The sequence below is a fragment of the Sycon ciliatum genome, chromosome 13 (genome assembly GCF_964019385.1).
Source record: "Sycon ciliatum chromosome 13, ocSycCili1.1, whole genome shotgun sequence".
Taxonomy (NCBI): Eukaryota; Metazoa; Porifera; class Calcarea; order Leucosolenida; family Sycettidae; genus Sycon; species Sycon ciliatum.
In genome coordinates this window covers 10365594-10385209 of record NC_088655.1, presented here as the reverse complement: position 1 = coordinate 10385209, position 19616 = coordinate 10365594, and the positions used below count along the sequence as shown (strand labels likewise).

At 48.7% G+C, this 19616-nt stretch overlaps 1 protein-coding gene across 3 annotated transcripts in view; it reads right to left on the bottom strand.

The window, feature by feature from the left end:
- The window catches only part of LOC135830136 (TNF receptor-associated factor 5-like), a 97284-nt gene that overhangs the window by 18368 nt on the left and 59300 nt on the right, over positions 1-19616 (bottom strand). For all 3 annotated transcript variants that reach the window (XM_065342527.1, XM_065342528.1, XM_065342529.1), the window contains exons 2-6: positions 19564-19587; positions 18652-18978; positions 6340-6796; positions 1898-1943; positions 1601-1702 (exon numbers count right to left, since the gene is read on the bottom strand). In XM_065342527.1, the coding sequence (XP_065198599.1) occupies positions 1601-1702; positions 1898-1943; positions 6340-6796; positions 18652-18978; positions 19564-19587 (956 nt within the window). The remainder of the gene's footprint in view (positions 1-1600; positions 1703-1897; positions 1944-6339; positions 6797-18651; positions 18979-19563; positions 19588-19616) is intronic.

Here is a 19616-nt window from a genome sequence, read left to right as displayed (position 1 = left end):
CTTGGGTGGGTCATAAATATCAAAGATAAGTAAAGAAAGGGGAAGCTTTGCGAAAACGAATTGTACAAGCCGAAAGCCAAACTCCTACAGTACTCCTCATGCATGACATTGTGATGGACTAGTTGACTACAAAACAAGTTGTATATAGTATCCATTTACAGTGATGGAGAGTTACTCTTAACTCGTATCCATAATGTCCTTTTCCTTTCTACATTTTTTTATGGCTCAACATCCGAGTTCCATTTAGCTCCTTGGTCCTCTTTTCTTCTTATACCTGTACACTATACTATGTAGATATCCTCACTATCTGTGCTTCACCACCATACAAAGCTGTATGGGCCACAGCCAGCTAAAACATGTCTTAGAGTGAACATTTTTAATTTTTTTATTCCAGAAAAATGTCACTTTACTCGCCAGCTGCTTGAACTAGACCGCCAAACAAGTGTGATAATATAGTTCAACAATACGCTATCACCACTGGTTGATGTATGAAGCACAACGTGAACACCCTCGACAAAATATTCCACCTACCCCTACTCCTTCCCCATTATCCAATATGTCCTGCTTTTAAGTCCCCTCGCTCGTCTTGGCACCTTCATTTGCTTCCTTGTTATTGAACACCTCTGCTCGTTAGGTCATTGCGAATTAAAATAAAATCAACAGCAACAACAACAAACAACGTTTCATCCCGTCACGTCTCAGAAACTTTACGGAACCTCAGACATGTTTTGGCTGACCTCGTTGGATATGTCTTTCCCAACATCTAGAACTGAGCTATCACCATACAACACTACTGAATAAGTACAAATTTTCGTTCACGAAATCTTTCGTTTGATCACTCCACCAGCAGGCTTGTTAGGCCATCATTTTTTATAGCTATGTTTCGCGTCGTCCGCACGCATACGTTTTGATATTTTTCGGAAAAAAAATCGAACATTCACAGTGAGTGCACGATCGTGCGAGTCATCAGTGTGGACAGGTTGCATACGGCGAAGCTGGGATTCAGAAATGGCATCTAGCCTAGGCCAGCGTTGGTAAATTGTTTTTTCGGCATCTGGGAGCAATATTCTATGAGCTTGCACCAGACCGCATTGATCGCCTAAGCTGAGAGAATGCGTCGTTCCGGAGCTCTTTGCACCGCTGCTGAAGTCTGAGTACAATATTCCAGCGAAGCATAGGCACCATGACCAACGGTTGCCTCCTCTGCCCAAAGTGAATATTTACTCATGCTGATAACCCAGATGTTGTGCTTCGATGTACGATTTTTCTTTCGAATGTACACCATGCATGAGCTATTGTGCTATGTACAGTGCATACACCTCTGATGAGCCTTTTTTTTATTATTTTGCAACTTTTTTTTTTCCACCTCTCGCATATGATTCTGGAAGTTGAACTGACGCGAAACATAGATATAAAAAATGATGGCCTTACGTACTAAATTTCGTTTTTGGTCGAGGTCTGTCACCCCGAACGTTCAGAAAAAAACTTTAGTTTTTGTACGTTATTTCGTGCCCCCTAACAAATTTAGCGAAAGTTAATTCCAAATGAAAATTTGTACTTATACAGTATCGGCCTTCTCAGACCAGCATAGGGCACTTACTTCCAGGTACTTGAGTGTTCCAGACCAGCCGCACTTCTCTATCCAGTCGCACTGCACCTTGAAGTTGCCAATCTCACGCTGGCAATGCTTGTCGGCAAATACCTGGCAACAGAGACAGGGAAAGGGCACGGCCGTCAGCAACACAAAATACAATGGCAAGAAAACCCAGTGGGGGCCAACCAAACATATTCTGGTGCGTGACAACACGCACAAACAACGCAAAAACTAAGCACAGACAGTGCACAAACAACACATAAACAACGCATAGAGCACGTCAGAGTCACAGTTAGAACTTACAGCACCAAGCGAAGTCCTGTCCACAGGACATATTGGGTCGGAACCGCTACAAATTAAGTTGGGCACATAGGCATATAGCAGAGCAGTCTCAAATAGCAAAACATTACACATCTCTCTGGGTAACACTGGGCACTCCTTGCGCTGAAGGCGTATCGGGAATAACGGTCAGACATGCATATTTGATGAGCCATGGAATGCAGACTTCTTTGCTGCGGAACAGAATTCTTTTGGACATCAGTCAAAAGCTTGCAATATTTCGTTTGCATGGGGGCTTTGAATGTCAGAAGACTGTCCTTAGGCTAACAGCCCGCGTGGCAATGCACGTCTTTCTCCAGTGGGCACTACGGCACGATATTTCCTGCTAAGGAGTCGTCCGCATTTTTCGAAAAATTAAAAAATCCGTCCTCGTGCAAAATTGTCTCTGACCCACCCACCCACCCCCCAATTTTTCCCATTAATTTTTTGATTTTTACCGATGCCCGGCTCGAAAATAAGAACTCCTGACCCCATGTTTTCTGACTGCACCTGTGTCAAGTACTAGTAGCTAAGTACAGTCAGTAGTAAGTCTACCGACGTCACGGCCATGCACCGCCCTACAACTACATGAAAAGTCATGTATCATAGTAGATACTGTTTGCGACAATCAATCCTACACTACGTCTACAGTACAGTACACAGTCAGCTATATACTGTATCAGTGCAACAAGTGTATCAAAGTCACTGGAGGGAAAAAAAAAAAGTACGAAAAATCAAAAAATTAAATTCCGCCAGCACTCTTGACCACCCACCCCCTTTTTGCCTGAGGACGGATTTTTTAATTTTTCGAAAAATACGGACGACCCCTAAGGGCGCGTTCAGACTACCGTGAATACCGTCAAACCGTGAAAGGCGATAAACTGTGAAGGACATTCGCACTACCGATAAACTAGCGTTACCGGTATGTAAGTTTTGCAGCTCTCACCGCGGCGCTGAGAAGGGATTTTCCCTTTTCTCAGCCTGAGCACTCTTTTTACCGCCGAAACAGTTTTACTGCTGCAGCAGCCGCGGCAGTAAAATATTTCCGCCGGTAATGTGCCAGTAACGTCACGTGATCAAATGACCTTGGAACTTTCCCATTCCGTCACTTTTTATCGGTAGTCTGAACGTGCCCTAAGCCAGTCCAACAGCACACCATCCATATTGTCCTCTGATCCGTCACACCATATATACTGCAGTATGTTTGCATACCAACTTGTAGGCTTTGGAATGTTCTTCCCCAGTTAAAGGGGGAAACCCAACTCGTAGGAAGAAGAACTAGTTTCGCTGTAAGCATTTCTATTATGTCGACAGGCATGAGTAAAATGTGAAACGATGATTGCAGGGCACACAACAAAGAGGAAAGAAAGGATTTGTTCAGAACTGTTTTCTTGCTACATTCATCGGTGAATCTAGGTAACAATGGAATGGGAACTACTTGAAACAAATCTTTCCTTTTCGTTGTATGCCCTGGAATCACCGTTTCATCTTTTACTCATGCGTGCCGACATTATAGGAAATGCTTATAAAGTCAGATCTCGCTTATCCAGTCCTCTTTTATCCGGATCCCTCGCCATTCGGAAGAGAATAGCTGGTTACAGATTTACAGCATATGCCATGCATACATACACTGTGTGTGTTCGATTATCCGGTTCCCTCGCCTATCCGGATAGTTTTGTGGAAAACGGATGTATGCGGTTAAGCGAGGTCTGACTGTAACGAAACTAGTCCTCCTTGTAGCTATCTTAAAGCTGGTGTCTCCGAAACGTTTGTTCGCCAACTCGTAAGCTTTGGAATTTTATTTCCCAGTCAAAAGGGGGAAAACCCCAAAGAGACACCTAGATAACAGATACTACAATTTATCGCCTTCTTAGTATTTGACCCCACTAATTTCCCTGATACCTAAGCGGTCAAATATATCGCGTATTTGACTGCTTAGTCAAATACACAATATATTTGACTACTTATATTTGACTCCTTAGAATTTCTTGGACTGGAATTTTCTCTCCAACTTAAAAAAAGAAATTTTTGAAGAAAGCAGAAATACACAAGATGGGATTTGAACCCACAACCATGTGAATCTCGGTCACTCTTCCTTCCCACCCAGCCACTGTGCTACCGATGCTGAACCTAGTTTAACCTTTTGAGCCCGGGCCCATTGAAAACCTCTGCCACGCAGTAATTTTTTTAAATTCACTCTATGTGAGCAAACTTAATTTCAAACGATTCTTTCATGTATCCTGAGCACAGAACTGTTTTTGTTTTGGAAATACAACAAAGATTACAAAAGTTATGACCGTTTTCATAAAGGCAGTTTTACGCGAAATTGGTATTTTGAAATGTATGCACGCGCATGTAACTTCAGTTCAAACGTACGACGCGACTCGCATTTTTTTGTTACTGTACTCGTAAATCCTAGGAGTCCTCTGTGCAGCGGTACAGCTCGACGCCACGCCACGGAAGAAACGCGGTATCGATGTAGTTCCGCACTGACTCGTGACGTTCTAGAAAGTTACACGTGTCACAATGGCAGTGGTCATGACGTGTCAGAACGTCACGCGTGCTCAAAAGGTTAAACAATGACCTTGATCCTGCAATGCCGTACAATTCGGTATAGGCTATAGTATAATACTAGAATTACAAGGATATGTCGTATATGAAGAGAAACTATTGCGTGGAGAACACGAAAAATAGATTATAGACCTCCTATACGTAAAGTACAAATGCAAGATTCTAACCTGTCTTTCTTGTCACCTTGCTATGTACTACTGATATCAAACCCAGTGGACACAATGACCCCGACCAAGAGTAAAATGTACTCAAACAAAAGTGTGCAGCTCTGTTGGGGTTTGGCCCACCGCGGAAATTTTCTGAAAATCATGAGTTATACCGTTCAAGGTATGTACACCAAGTCCGTAACTGCATGGACATAGCCGGGCTTCACGACACTTGCACTACCAGTATGATAGCAAGCCGCAGCCGTGAGGGAGTGAGTATACATTTTCGTATTCAAAGTGGCACACACACACACACACACACACACACACACACACACACACACACACACACACACACACATACACACACACACAAACTCGCGATGAAGGTAGTCGATCTGGCGTATGGCTTGCACAAATTCGTGGCATACGCTTTGAAAAAGGTGACGTCAACAAAACATTCCGCCGTGGATCAGACCAGCTGCGGAGTTGCACACTCTGGTTTATGATTGCGATTTTTGCCAGAACCCAGAAAAGCGCATACAGAATTAACAAATGTTACATGTATGCCGTATCTACCCAATTATAAGTTCCACAAGGTTATAAGTTGCGATCCATTTTCAGGTCTGAGCCAAGTTGCTTCGACACAATCACAAAAGTAGGAAATAGCACTTGATTGTACGTCGCCCGCCCTTCTTTGCGCTTGGAATTTAGTCTAAAAGGTGCAACTTACAATCGGATAAATACAGTACACATGTGCCATATATGTACCTTTCTGGCACGCATCCTACTTGCTCAATCATTACTTTTGCTTCCAAGTGTACGCAACGCTTTCGTCGGCACCCATTGTACATGTTGTCGGAAGGATGTGTGCGTGGCGGGGAACTACAAATTCTTGAATAGATTCTTGGTTGGATGGAAGCAAACCAACACACGAAGTAATTTAATCACCACTGTACAGGCGAGTAGCGCCGCCTTTGGAGGTGGTCGGGCAGGAGGGGGTCCGGGAGCGGTCCCCCGTGAAGATTTTGAATTTAGGGTGCAAAATCCAGCATTCTGGGCACTTTTGGCCATGGTCGGGCCAAAAGTGTTGCGGCCAAAGCCGGACCGGCCGGACCGGCGGCTACACCCCTGCTGTATTCGACTTGAAAAGTATTAAATGGTACGAAATAAATAATAAAAATATTTCACGGTTCGCGTGAGACTCGGCTTCCCCGAGTTTTCCGCATCCGCCGTGGGAACTCCGCCACCCTCAAGGAACGCCATCACTCTCTAGGATGGTACGAAAGGCCTAGTCTAAACTATTAGGGCTGAGTCGGGTAGCATTTTCTTCGGGTATCGGGTCCGGGTAGTTTTCCACGGGTAGCACGGGTACCCGATCGGGTAATGGTCCCATGGTAAGACCACAATGCACACCGGCCCCTTCCCTTACATACTAACTGTGACTTGGGTAGACATGCGTGAATTATTCGCACACGTGCACTGTAGTGTAGACCTCTAGCTCTCTCTACTCTTTCTACATGATGTCATCTGCGACTTCGGGTTTTCGGGTACGATTCAGTACCCGTCTACCCGAGGTCCTCACGGGTAGCACGGGTACCCGGCTACCCGTGCACACCACTATAAACTATAATGGCTTCTGTGCTTTTGGGAGCTGCAAAGAAACCACACAACCCACAAACCACTGACATCATGACATCAGCGACTTACTTCATAATCGGCATGATACAGGTGCGGCAATAGCGATGCCCGCAGCCTGTCTGCACAGGATCTCGAAGCACGAGCAGACATATCGGACACTTGTAGCTGTCCGGGAAGTGGTCGGTGAACTGCGCCTGATATCCGCCTTGCATTTGCCGCGGCCCGCCAGGGCTGGTCGGCGTAGCCATTACTAATCCGGTGTTGTCCGCGTTCTTCGCAACGCGCGTATTGCTCTCTATCAGTGATGGATCGAAGCGGCTCGACATCGCGGTGTCCTGCGTGGCCGAAGACGCGTTGGAGCTCAGGGAATCATACGGGGTGTGAGTGTCGCGTTGGTAGAACGGCATAGCCGCCGCCGACGCAGAATCCGAGGTAGGAGAACGTATATCATTGTCTCTGCCGCTGCTTCCTGTTGCACCTGCTGCACATTCATCCGTGCTGCCGACTTCTACCGGATATAAAGTTTCTGCAATGCACAAAGAAACGCAGTGGATACAATGAGACCATAATAAGTGAATATATCGAGTCACCGTGACTCCATCCAAACATACAAATCCATGGTTTCCGAAACCTGCGCGGGCCATTATCCAAAAGGTGCTGGGCATGCATCTTCAACATGTGAACACTGCTATAACGTGCACATCTACCTTCAAGTACGAGTGTCCGTTTCAAAACAAAATATCGTAAGTTCTCACCGTGCATTTCTGCATAATTGTACACACGTACAAGCTCTCACGTACACACATGCGACGGGCTTTTACTCTACTGGGGCAAATTGTTTGAGCACAATAACTCCTTTGATTGTGAATAAAATAAACTTGTTTTGTTTCCGCAGGAAGTAGATGTTAAGGGTTTTACGTCGGGGCCTAGACGACGGCTACAATGGCCACCTGGACAACATATAAGTTGAGGCCAAAGAGAATGATTTTATTTCTTGTGCATGCCTATGTATGAAGTGACGTAAGAGTTAGGAGCCAGGCCGCTACAGATGTACGGGCACAACTTGATTAATATAATAGCAAATTGAGTATTGGACAGTCGGTGATGTTTGGAAAACTCTGCATGGTGGAAATGTCTGGTGGATTTTCCTTCGAAACAAATCGAGCAGCCAGGACTAGATGTGCCATGCTGTGTGGCATGGATTATTATGGAGGTGATGGCGATGAGATGAGGTGAGAAGGTGCGGGTTTGGTAAAGATCTTAGATAGTAGTGGAGGTATGGTGCAAGGGAATTGGTGCTGGTTGATACAGGTGATAAGGAGTGAACCATAAGTGTAGGAGAGTAGATTAGTAGTGGGTGTTGGAAGGTGGAGTGATGCAATGGAAGTGTTGCACGTCGACAAAATTAATGTGAGAGAGAAAGTCTACGTAGGGATATAGATTAGAAAGAGATGTTGGTGCGCGTGGAAGGTAGAAGTGAGAACAAACTGTGCGCGATAGAATAATTGGTGCTGGGTTTTTATGGTGTGGTGCTGTATTCTGCAGTCAGGTAAAGAAAGTGAGAGAGGTGGCGGTCGGGACTAAAACACACCTGTGAGTGAAGGAATATAATAGAGATCAGCATAAAACTTATCCCATGGCTGGCTATAATCTCCTTGATTGGCCTTGGCCATGAGTGTGTGCGTAATAATAATAATATGCAAGGAGGTGCGTGCCGGCACTGTGGTTACCGTATTATCTCTAATATAAGCACGGTCCTTTATTTTTTAAATGTACCTCCGCCCCGTGCTATTAATGGAGACGTTCCTTTATTGGAGACTGTTCCATTATTATTTCAACCTCATTTCAGAGGCATGTTGCCATGCCAAATTCATGTATGACACACACATTTCAGGGTTTTTTTCGCCGGTACAGATAGTGAATTTACACAGTGTGCTTATAATGGAGACTGAGCACTTTATTTTTTGAATGCCGCCCCAAGGTGTTCTATTATTGGAGACGTGCTATTATTGGAGACTGTGCTTATATTAGAGATAATACGGTATGCTATGTTGCATTGCGTTGGGGGAGATGGGTTGCCGGGGTCAGGGTGTTTTGTTGTGATGAATGTGCACAGCGCCGTTGGCAAATGGTGGACGGAGATGCAAGCGTTACCACCATGTGTAGGGGTAGGTTGTGTATGTTACACACTGTGAAGGGTAATTCTTCCCCCCCCCCCTCCCCCTAGGCCCTGCCCCCCCCCCCCCCCCCCCCCACCGGCCCTGTCACACAACATTGCTACAACTGGACGACTTATACGATTTCTTCTCGACAACAAATGACGAGGGATCAAGAGGAGAACAGCGAAGGCGAAGAAAGAAAAGACCAAGGGAAAGGTGACAAAACAGCAAAGAGCCAGCAGTAATAATAAGTACGGACAAATTGAGACGAACAACCATAGACCAATACGTACAGAACACAAGACCAAGACCAAGACAGGTTTTGTACAACCAGACCACGGACGAATCGCTCATGACTCTCACTGATAGGACCAAACTAGCACCGCGTATGCGTGACTCTCTCTCAATATTTCGGGATGGGGCCAAAAGACCAGGTTAGGTGAACAGAAAATTAACGTGTGGAGAAGCAGTTCCCTAGTGGATTATGCGTGTTAGAGTCTGTTCGGTATATTGAAATTTCAGACGCACCGAAAGTGCCGAAAATAAAAGTACGTCGAAAATTTGTGAAATTACAGTACTCCTCTTGCATGCGTCGCACACCATACACGTTACACAGCACACCATACTCACACGCCACATGTACACTAGACCATAGTGACATCAGACATCAGACATCAGACATCAGACTCTACAAGATGAGAACCACGTACGACTACGCGCATAACTAATAGGTGAATCGAACTTCGTGACATGATATTTATACTCGGTTAGGATGTAGTGTCGAGAAGGACGCCTGAGCAACGCGAGCCGTACGCTTGCATCACACTTCAAGTCAGCACACACTTGACAAACTGTTACAGCCATCTGTTGAAGTAAGCTCACGGCCAGACGGTGGCTGCAACGAGATAGGTTGTCGATCGCAAGAGAATGTTTGGAGCGTGGAGAAGCCCCTGACTCGAGGACACCACTCTCCTCTTCTGCAGCATATCACTTGGACAACTGAGAATTCTGTCGGAATGGTGTATAAAGATGAGTGGATGGAGTGGCGGGGCAGAGCATATATGGGGTGACCAGACCCTAGCAGGACGCATAAGTAGCGTGTAGTGTGGGCTCTGGGTTTTTAGTCTCGCACAGCTGCAGAGTGTTCCTATGTGTATGCGTATTGCGGTCCCGTTTGCGGGCCCTCGCAGCTTCAAAGCCTCGTGCACGGACATGGTTAGAGCTGTGAACGCATGGTTGCCGCAGTAAGCAGTACGCGTAGTGAATCCTCGACCCAATGTGGACCGAGGGTAGTCATCACATTCATGTCATCCAGGACATGCATCATATCGAGCAGATCCGCGGCGCCCAACACATCCAGGGTGTCCAGCACATCCATTACCAGGGCATCCCGCAGATCCTCGGTCTCCAGCCCGGCATCCAGCAGCTCCAGGACATCCAGCACAGGCATTATTAGGGGATCCTTCGGATCCAGTTCATGCAGTTCATCCACGCTAATGAGCACCGACACGGTTACAAACATATCCCATTGCAAGTCGTCCACCAGATGCAGGGCATTCACCACATCCCGGGCACTCTTCCTCGCCGCCAGGGCATCCAGCCGATCCGGGACATCCAACGCAGACAGGGCATCCAGGAAATACGGGGAATCAGACACATAGATCACCATGTCATCGAGCATATCCAGGGCTTCCTCCAGATCCAGGGTGTCCAGCTCATCCAGGGCATACAGCGCATCCATGGCATCCAGCAGATACCGGGCAGCCAACAGACCAAGGACATCCAGCAGTTTCAGGGCATCCCGCAAAAAAACAACAACAACATCGTCAGTGGATAAAGAATGGATGGCCCGGGGCGGTGGCATGGATTATTATGGAGGTGATGGTGATGAGATGAGGTAAGAGGGTGTAGGCGGGAAAATGTCTTAGTAGTGGAGGCGTGGTGCAAGGGAATTGGTGCGGGTTGATACAAGTGGGAAGGAGTGAACCCTCTAAGTGTAGGAGAGTAGATTAGTAGTGGGTGTTGGAAGGTGGAGTGATGCAATGGAAGTGTTGCGCGTCGATAACTGTGAGAGAGAAAGTCTACGTAGGGATATAGATTAGAAAGAGGTGTTGGTGCGCGTGGAGGGCAGAGGTGGCAAAAAGCTGTGTGCAATATAGTAAGACAATATGTGTTGGTGCGAGTGGAGGGCAGAAGTGGCAAAAAGCTGTGTGCAGCAATAAAGTAAGACAATATGTGTTGGACGGTGTGCGTGGAAGGTAGAAGTGACAACAAACTGTGCGCGATAGAATATTCGGTGCTGGGTTTTTATGGTGTGGTGCTGTATTCTGCAGACAGGTAAAGAAAGTGAGAGAGGTGGCGGTCGGGACTAAAACAGGGGCCTGTGAGTGAAGGAGTATATTGGAGATCAGCATAAAACTTTTACAAGGAGGTGTAAGAAGACATTGTGGTTATGCTGTGTTGCATTGGGTTGGGGAGGGTTGGTGGCTGGGTGTTTTGTTGTGATGAATGTGCGCAGCGTTAGCAAGTTGTGGACAAAGACGCACGGTGTCCTGGACACCAGCTGTTATGTTATGTAATGTATGATGTCATTAGTTGGCCACGTGTACTCGCGCACCGTACACGTTGCACTCTGTTCTCTTCCTCTTGACCATGCTGTTTTCCTGGTCAGTCGAACTTTCCCTTTCCATCTCTGACAGTATAATGTGATAATATTGTTCTCCTGCTCGGCTTGTCTTTGGGTGGCTGTGAACATAACACCGGCTGTTTTCCTTTCGGCCGTTTGCTAGTATATCTTCTTCGGGTTTGCGCCTGGGTGATGCGCTGCATGATACATATCCGTTGCCAGGGTGATGCGCTGCATGATGCATATCCGTTGCCAGGGTGATGTGCTGCATGATGCATATCCGTTGCCAGGGTGATGCGCTGCATGATGCATATCCATTGCCTGGGTGATGTGCTGCATGATGCATATCCGTAGTCTGCAAGCCAAAACCAATTTTGATGCCGCATAGAACTAGAGATGCGTCCGTCCTCCCATGACACGACATCGGGCGAGGGAAAACGATCGGCCTTGCAGCCAACCTGGGGCCATACCACCCCTCAGGAGCTGGCTCCCCGGTCTGTGATTAATATGCCGCCAAGTCGGCCAGCCATTTCCAGCCCCCTTATTAGATGGGATGTTCCAAAGGCCAGGAGGGGGGGGGGGGAAGGGTTGGAACACATTGTTGTGTAGAAGTAGTTCCAGTAGCTCTTTGAGGTCGACTGATGTTTATTTTATTTATTTATTTGTTTATTCACAATCACGTGGCACTAGCCAATGAAAAGGTGATGTGGGCGATAGCTAGCCATGGCGGTAATAGCGGGGAGAAAGAATAAACGAAAGGGGAACTGATGTTAGGCAGTGGGTGTTGATTTTGAAGTGATTTGTGTACTCGAGGATGGCGTTGATTGCTTCTTCCATACCAATCCTTGTGTAGCGCAAGATCACATCGAACAACATGGGGATTTCGTTCTGCAAGTTGGCCGTATTGCTTGTGAATTGGCTTATGAGGTCGGTCACGAGTGCTGCTAGCGTGGGCGCTCACGTCATGCAGGAGTGGTTTAAAGGTGATTTAAAGGAGCCAGCAAAGTCTTTCAAAGATGCTGTCTGATCCTCAGCCGATTGGGCAGATTTCCAGACATTTCTTGTGGGTTTGGGGCAGTGCGTAGACTTGCGGGGTTCTTGTGCACGACCCAGAGTATCATGGTGTACATTATGCAGAGCATCCAGCACTTCCAGGGTACCAGAGAGAGAACCCTCCATGGTGTATAGCATATCCAACATATCCCGGCCATCCAGTGAATCCAGGGAATCCACAGTATCCAGGGTATGCAGTACATGCATGCAATCATCCAACAGCACATCCCGGCCATCATCCAATAGCATATCCAGCATTTCATCGCGATTCCTCAGGGGTCAGCGTGGAGGCAGAAATCGACATGCGTGTACAGCCAGAAACGGACATGTGTACACAGAGGAGAGCAAGGGAAGCGCAACGCGAGCTGTAGCATCCAGAAACGGATATATGCGCAGAAAGGAAGCACACCGCGACATGCACGGCAGCCAGAAACGGATACCGTATTTTTCCGGTTGTAAGTCGACCTTTTACGACTTAAAATTGAAGGAGAAAGGGTGGGGGTCGACTTACAACCGGGATTCGACTTATAACCGGGAACTATCAGTATCTTACAAAAAATGACCTGCACTGCATGCACGAGTGCACCATGTTTATACATTTTTGCCAGTTGATTGGCCTTTTTCAAAGATTGGGACGTTATATCCTCCAATAAGGAATGTTTACATGATTTGTTGATGTGTTAGTAGCAGGAGGTGGTTAGTAGTGCTTCTTTGGGTGAAAACTTTAAAACGCAGAATTGAGACCTCCAGATAGGGGGGGTCGACTTATAACCGGGGTCGACTTACAACCGGTAAAATACGGTACATGCGCAGAAAGGGGAGCACAGCGTGACATGCACGGCAGCCAGAAACGGATACATGCACAGAAAGGGGAGCACACTGCAACATGCATGGCAGCCAGAAACGGATACATGCGCAGAAAGGGGAGCACACCGCGATATGCACGGCAGCCAGAAACGGATACATGCGCAGAAAGGGGAGCACACCGCGACATGCACGGCAGCCAGAAATGGGTGCATGCATACAACGAAGAGCGAGGAGAGCAAACTGCAAGCTGCAGGACAGCCAGAAATGGCTGGGTGCATACAAAAGGGAGTCGTTTGGTGCCAGAAAGGGGGCACATAAATGATCACGACTGATGTTCGTGACATCGGACATCCAGAATATCCCGGGAATCCAGAATATCCAGGGGATCCAGCACATCCCGGGCATCCAGCACATCAAGGGGATTCAGCACGTCCAGGGGGTCCAGCATATCCCGGGAATCCAGCACATCCAGGGGATTCAGCAAGTCCAGGGGATCCAGCATATCCCGGGCATCCAGCACATCCAGGGGATTCAGCACGTCCAGGGGATCCAGCATATCCCGGGAATCCAGCACATCCAGGGGATTCAGCACGTCCAGGGGATCCAGCATATCCCGGGAATCCAGCACATCCAGGGGATTCAGCACGTCCAGGGGATCCAGCATATCCCGGGAATCCAGCACATCCCGGGCATCCAGCACATCCAGGGGATCCAGCACGTACAGGGGATTCCGTGTGTCGATGGTATACTTTCAGAAAACGCCAACCTGAACAAGGTAGCAGAAAGCATTTTCTTCAGCCTCCTGCCATATCCGGTCAGCCATCCAGTCCCGTTTTGCCAGCCCATAGAGAGTGCCCTCCATAACAACATCAGTTACACACTGGGTTAGTCATTCAAGTGAAGTTGTCTTGCCAAGACAATGGCCGGCTACTAACACCACACAACATTTCAGCGCTGGGTTGATGCTCCGGATTCTCTCAATGTGTGCAGCGTGTTGGATCAAGCACATTGCAGTGCTGCGTTGATGCTCCGCAGTCTTCCAATGTGTAGTGTGTTGGATCGAGCACATTGCAGCGCTGCGTTAACACTCCGGAGTCTCCCATTGCAGCGCTGGCTTGATGCTCCAGAGTCTTTCAATGTGTAGTGTGTTGGATCGAGCACATTGCAGTGCTGTGTTGATGTTCCACAGTCTTTAGATGTGTAGTGTGTTGGATCGGGCACAATGCAGCGCTGTGTTGATGTTCCACAGTCTTTTCGATGTGTAGTGTGTTGGATCGAGCACAATGCAGCGCTGGGTTAATGCTCCTGAGTCTCCCACTTTGCAGTGCGTTGCATGGATAGCTCAGCACTAGCGTTGACATGGATACTCGGCACAGTGCGACTAGTGTTGGCATGGATACTCAGTACTGCGAGATTAGCGCTGACATGGATACACGGTACTGTGAGACTGGTGTTGGCATGGATACTCGGCACAGTGAGACTAGCGTTGACATGGATACTCAGCACTGCGGGACTAGCGTTGACATGGATACACGGTACTGTGAGACTGGCGTTGGCATGGATACCCGGCACAGTGAGACCAGCGTTGACATGGATACACGGTACTGTGAGACTGGCGTTGGCATGGATACTCGGCATAGTGAAACTAGCGTTGACATGGATACTCAGTACTGTGAGACTAGCGTTGGCATGGATACTCGGCACAGTGAGACTAGCGCTGACATGGATCCTCGGCACAGCGAGACTAGCGTTGACATGGATACTCAGTACTGCGAGATTAGCGTTGACATGGATACTCGGCACTGTGAGACTGACGTTGGCATGGATACCCGGCACAGCGAGACTAGCGTTGACATGGATACTCGGCACTGTGACACTGGCGTTGGCATGGATACTCAGCGATGTGACTATGCAGTGTTGACAGTGCACGGAATAAACCAGCACAGAGACTCCAGTGCAGCTCATGCTCTGCAATGCTGCTTGTACTGCTTGTCCTATACCAGACAACCATATCGAACAGCCAATCGTGGAGACCAGCCGATTTTACTGCTCTGTCGATTGCAGTTGCCAGCCGATTGAACTGCGGTCTCTCGATTTTTATCAGCCGGTTGCACTGACAATCGAATAGTACTGACCAGCTGATTTAGCTGGCCAAGTTTCTGAGCTGAGCTGAGCAATTCAATTGCTCAGGCCAGTCGATTGCTCGGGCCAGTCGATTGCTCGGGCCAGTCAATTACACGGATCAGTCGATCGCACGGACCAGTCGATTGCACGGACCAGTCGATTGCACGGACCAATTGATTGAGCTGACCAACCGATTGTACCGCAAAGCCGATCATGAAACACAGCCAATTGTGATCACCAGCCGATTGAACTGATAGCAACCAGCCGATTGTACTGGCCAGTCAACTGCACCCTGCATTGACAACGACCAGCAGATGGTATCGCATAGCCGATTATTCCGTGCAGGCAACTGTACCGACAACGACCAACGGATTGCACTTGTTGTTTGTTTGTTGGTGTTTCTCTACACCCGCAATGACCAGCCGATTGTACTGGCCAGTCAACTGCAATGACAATGACCAGCGGACTACATAGACCAGCCGATTGTACCGCATAGCCGATTACACCTACCGGTATACTGGGCAGGCACGGGCGGCTGTCGGGCGCTCATCGGCCGATTGAGTTCGGCAGTTGAACATACTGTGCAGCCAATGGCAATCCGCAGGTGAACATACCATGCAACCAATTGCATCCTGCAGTCGAATATCTACTGAGATGCCCATAGTGTTGTGCAGTAGATTGTGCTCAGCCGTCTATTGCATTGTGCAGCATTGGCGAACCGACTGCATTGTCTACTTGAAACCACTGGCACTGAGCAGTCAATTGCATTGTTCAGCCGGTTGCACTGGGCACCTGATAGCGAATGGTGGGGCAATCATGACATCATGTCTGACGGCAAATACTAATAGTTTGCCGGTGTTCGCAGCCGCTGACTGCAATATTCAGCATACTAGGTTGCAGCGTGCACGCAGGCATACGCTGTTCTGGCGCAGGTCGGGAACACATCTCAGTGGCGTGCATGCGGCCGGCTGAAGCCTTGACGAGTCCACAACAGTACAGGAAGTTGTAGGCATTTTGTCAGCACTGGCGTTCACCGGTGAGAGGTTACGTAACAGTCAGCGCCAGGACAATGTTGCTGAACGTGGACTAATAAAGCTACATCGGCAGTTTCCAGTGCTAGGGTCGCAGTATCAGTACCGACATAGACGGTCAGATGCAGGCATTTTCTGTTCAGGTGCACGTCAGGAACACATCTCGGCGGCTTGCACATGGCCGGCTGAAGCCTTGGAGCGTCCGGAACAATACAGGAACGTGTGTCCATTCTGGTAGTACTGGACGCTGACCGGTGAGAGGTTACATAACCAGCCAGCACCGGGACAATGGTGCTGCACGGAGACTAACAGAGCTACGTCGGCAGTTTCAAGTGCTACGGTTACAGCATCAGTACCGACATGGACGATCGGACGAATGGCACACGAGGCACACGCCTGTTTCACAGACTGGTTCTCCGGTATGTAATATCACATCTACATTCGCACACATGATGGTCTCCCAAACCAAAGCTGCTCGGATGTCTTCAAGAGCGGGCAGCAACATGCTGTCAGCGGGAACGAGAAGGAAGCGTCCGAACTTGAAACCACTGTTACCGCACGTGGGGAAATGAGCATGCATGTACGTCGCAAGCATGAACACAATGTCCGCAGGCACGTACGCATTCAAGCACACAGGGTTCGGCCAGCAAAACGAGGTCACGGACAACCGAGACACAGCAGGAAACATATTTTACTGGACGGAGGCGGGGGGGGGGGGGGGGGGGGGGGAGGGGGGCACTACTGTCATAACGTGAAGAACGGCGAAACGAAGATCAAACAAGCTAGGTTTTTTCAACGTGCTGTAGACTTGTACTATACTGGCCACACAAAAACTGTAGCTAGTGACGGGACAGTTAGTTTATGGCAAGGCTCTGATCCCCCGTTCTTCACCCCCGATACAGTACTGCGGTTAATGAATGATTATGGTGATGAAATCATTTCCTGGCCACTCCGACGAATACGTCGTCTGGTCATAGGCAGTTGCCATTCTCTCGGAACACATATGCATGCATGCATACATACTCACACACACACACATAATCCACTCGTGGATGCACACGCATGCATATGCACACACCCACACCACACACACACATACACACACACACACACACACACACACACACACACACACACACACACACACACACACACATACCACACGCACACACACACACACACACACACACACACACACACACACACACACACACACACACACACACACACACACACACATACACACACACACACACACACACACACACACACACACACCGTGTGACCTTGTGACGCCCCATCGCCAGAGGCAATGATTGGCTTAATGAGCCAGGCAGAAATGCTGATGACGCTTGAGGTCGCCACTTCTGCGGAACGACCGTCAGCATGCGCAGCTGAACGGCTTGGCGGGTGGAGGAGCCAGAGGAGGGAGACGGTCACTGGAGATCTTCCGTCGCCAGGCTGGACGATCCTGTGCCATGGCCAACCAGTGTTGTTGAGGGATGTCCGCGGCATACAGGTCGTCAACAATCACATCCGGCCACCGCTTCTTCGGTCCATGGTGTGGTCGAGTCGGCAGCAACTCTCCGAAGAGAACATGCTCGAGCATCCACTCCGGGCTCATACGTGCAACGAGCTCAAGCCAGCGCAGACGATGCTCACGAAGCAGCACATTGATGTCGGCTGGCAGCCTCGCTCTGCGGGCAAGCTGGTTGCTGGTGAGGTGGTCCGATCGCTGAGTGGATCTGGACACGCCCAGTATAGCCCGGATCGAGGACCGGTGGAAGCGGATACGTGTAGCCTCAACAGCCCAGGTCTCTGCCCAGTAAAACAGCGTCGGCAGGACAACAGCCTTGTATACAGTTCTCTTGATGTGAAGAGATAAGCCACGGCACTGAAAGATGGGCTTCTGCAGCCTACCAAAACCAAACACGCGGGAAGCCTTGGCCAGTCTGGAGGTGACCTCCTAGTCCAAGGAGCCATGCGTGCTGAGGGTGCTGCCGAGATATGAAATCCTGGACGAGGTCGATATGATCGCCGTCACCAACAGGGACGGACGCCGGCGGGGGATGGTGGGGATTCACTGCCATTGCCTTGATCTTCTGGATGCTGACCGTCAACCCCCACTGCGAAGCACATTCAATGAACTCGTTCGCAATGGTCTCGAGAAAGGGGAGCGACGTGGTGTACAAAGCTGCATCGTCGGCGAACTGCGATTCTGTTTGGCAGGCTGAGCTGAGTCGGGACTTGGCTGTTCTGTCGCCCACCAACTTGCGGCCGACACGATACCGGATGTCAACGCCAGGACCTGAAAATGCTGTGCTGAAAGACTCAGTCTGTGCACCCGGTAGCCGAACACAAGCGGTCATGCCATCGTGCAGGGACTGAATAAGCCCAAGCAAAGTTGGCGGTACCCGAGCACACACACACATACACACACACACACATACACACACACACACACACACACACACACACACACACACACACACACATACACACTCACACACGCACACCGAAACACACACCAACCTAGACTCTCAAAACTTACTCCAGCCAGCATAGCAGCAGGATCACTCACCATTTCCTTGGCCTTCAGAAATGCCTTCCGTAGTTAGAGGAGATAAAATTGATTCCAATTGCTTTCTTCTTGGATCGAAATTCGGACCAAGATCTTGCAGGATATCCAGAAACTTCTTGAATGAATCCATTCCCCCCGGCTTGAGTGTCGTGATTATCAAATGTTCATTGTGCTCCATAGGGCTTTGCTTCTGCTTAGCACGTAGCTGCTGTAAGGTTGCAGAGGTCAGTAGTCCTTTGGAGTAGGCCAAGGACCGTATCTCCTGCGGATCAAGGTTGCATATCCACCATGAGTATGCCCGAATAAATATCGGGTGAGTCCACGGATCTGTTGGCAATGGAGCGTGCGTTCGGTAGGTGCATGTGCACACACGCACACACACACCATACGCACACACACACACACACACACACACACACACACACACACACACACACACACGCACGCACGCACGCACGCACCCACACGCACGCACACACACACACACACATGCCCATACATGCACACACATGCACGCGCACAAACGAACGTGCACATACACACCCGCACAAACGCATACACACACACACATACACACACATACACACACACACACACATACACACACAAACACACATACACATAGGGGAGAAACGTGACTCAGTCAACTGTGAAAAAGAAAAACCTCATTCAATGCGGTAGCACCATTGAAGCCCATGACGACTAATAAATATATAATCTACGATAAGGCCGTCATCAGCAGCATCCGTCTCCCGCTATGCACTGCAAATCTAGACTCCGCCAAGAAAATGTCACGGAAGATGTGAAGCTCATCAGTTCGAGAGCCCAGAAAATGTCACAAAATGCTGTGCATGAAGTTCACACTTGCACGTTTTAGGAAGCCAAGCGATTTGAAGTGGTGAAATCACTTACTGGCATATTGAGACGTCATTGACTCTGTAGGTAAGAAGAGAGCGAAAAGAGCA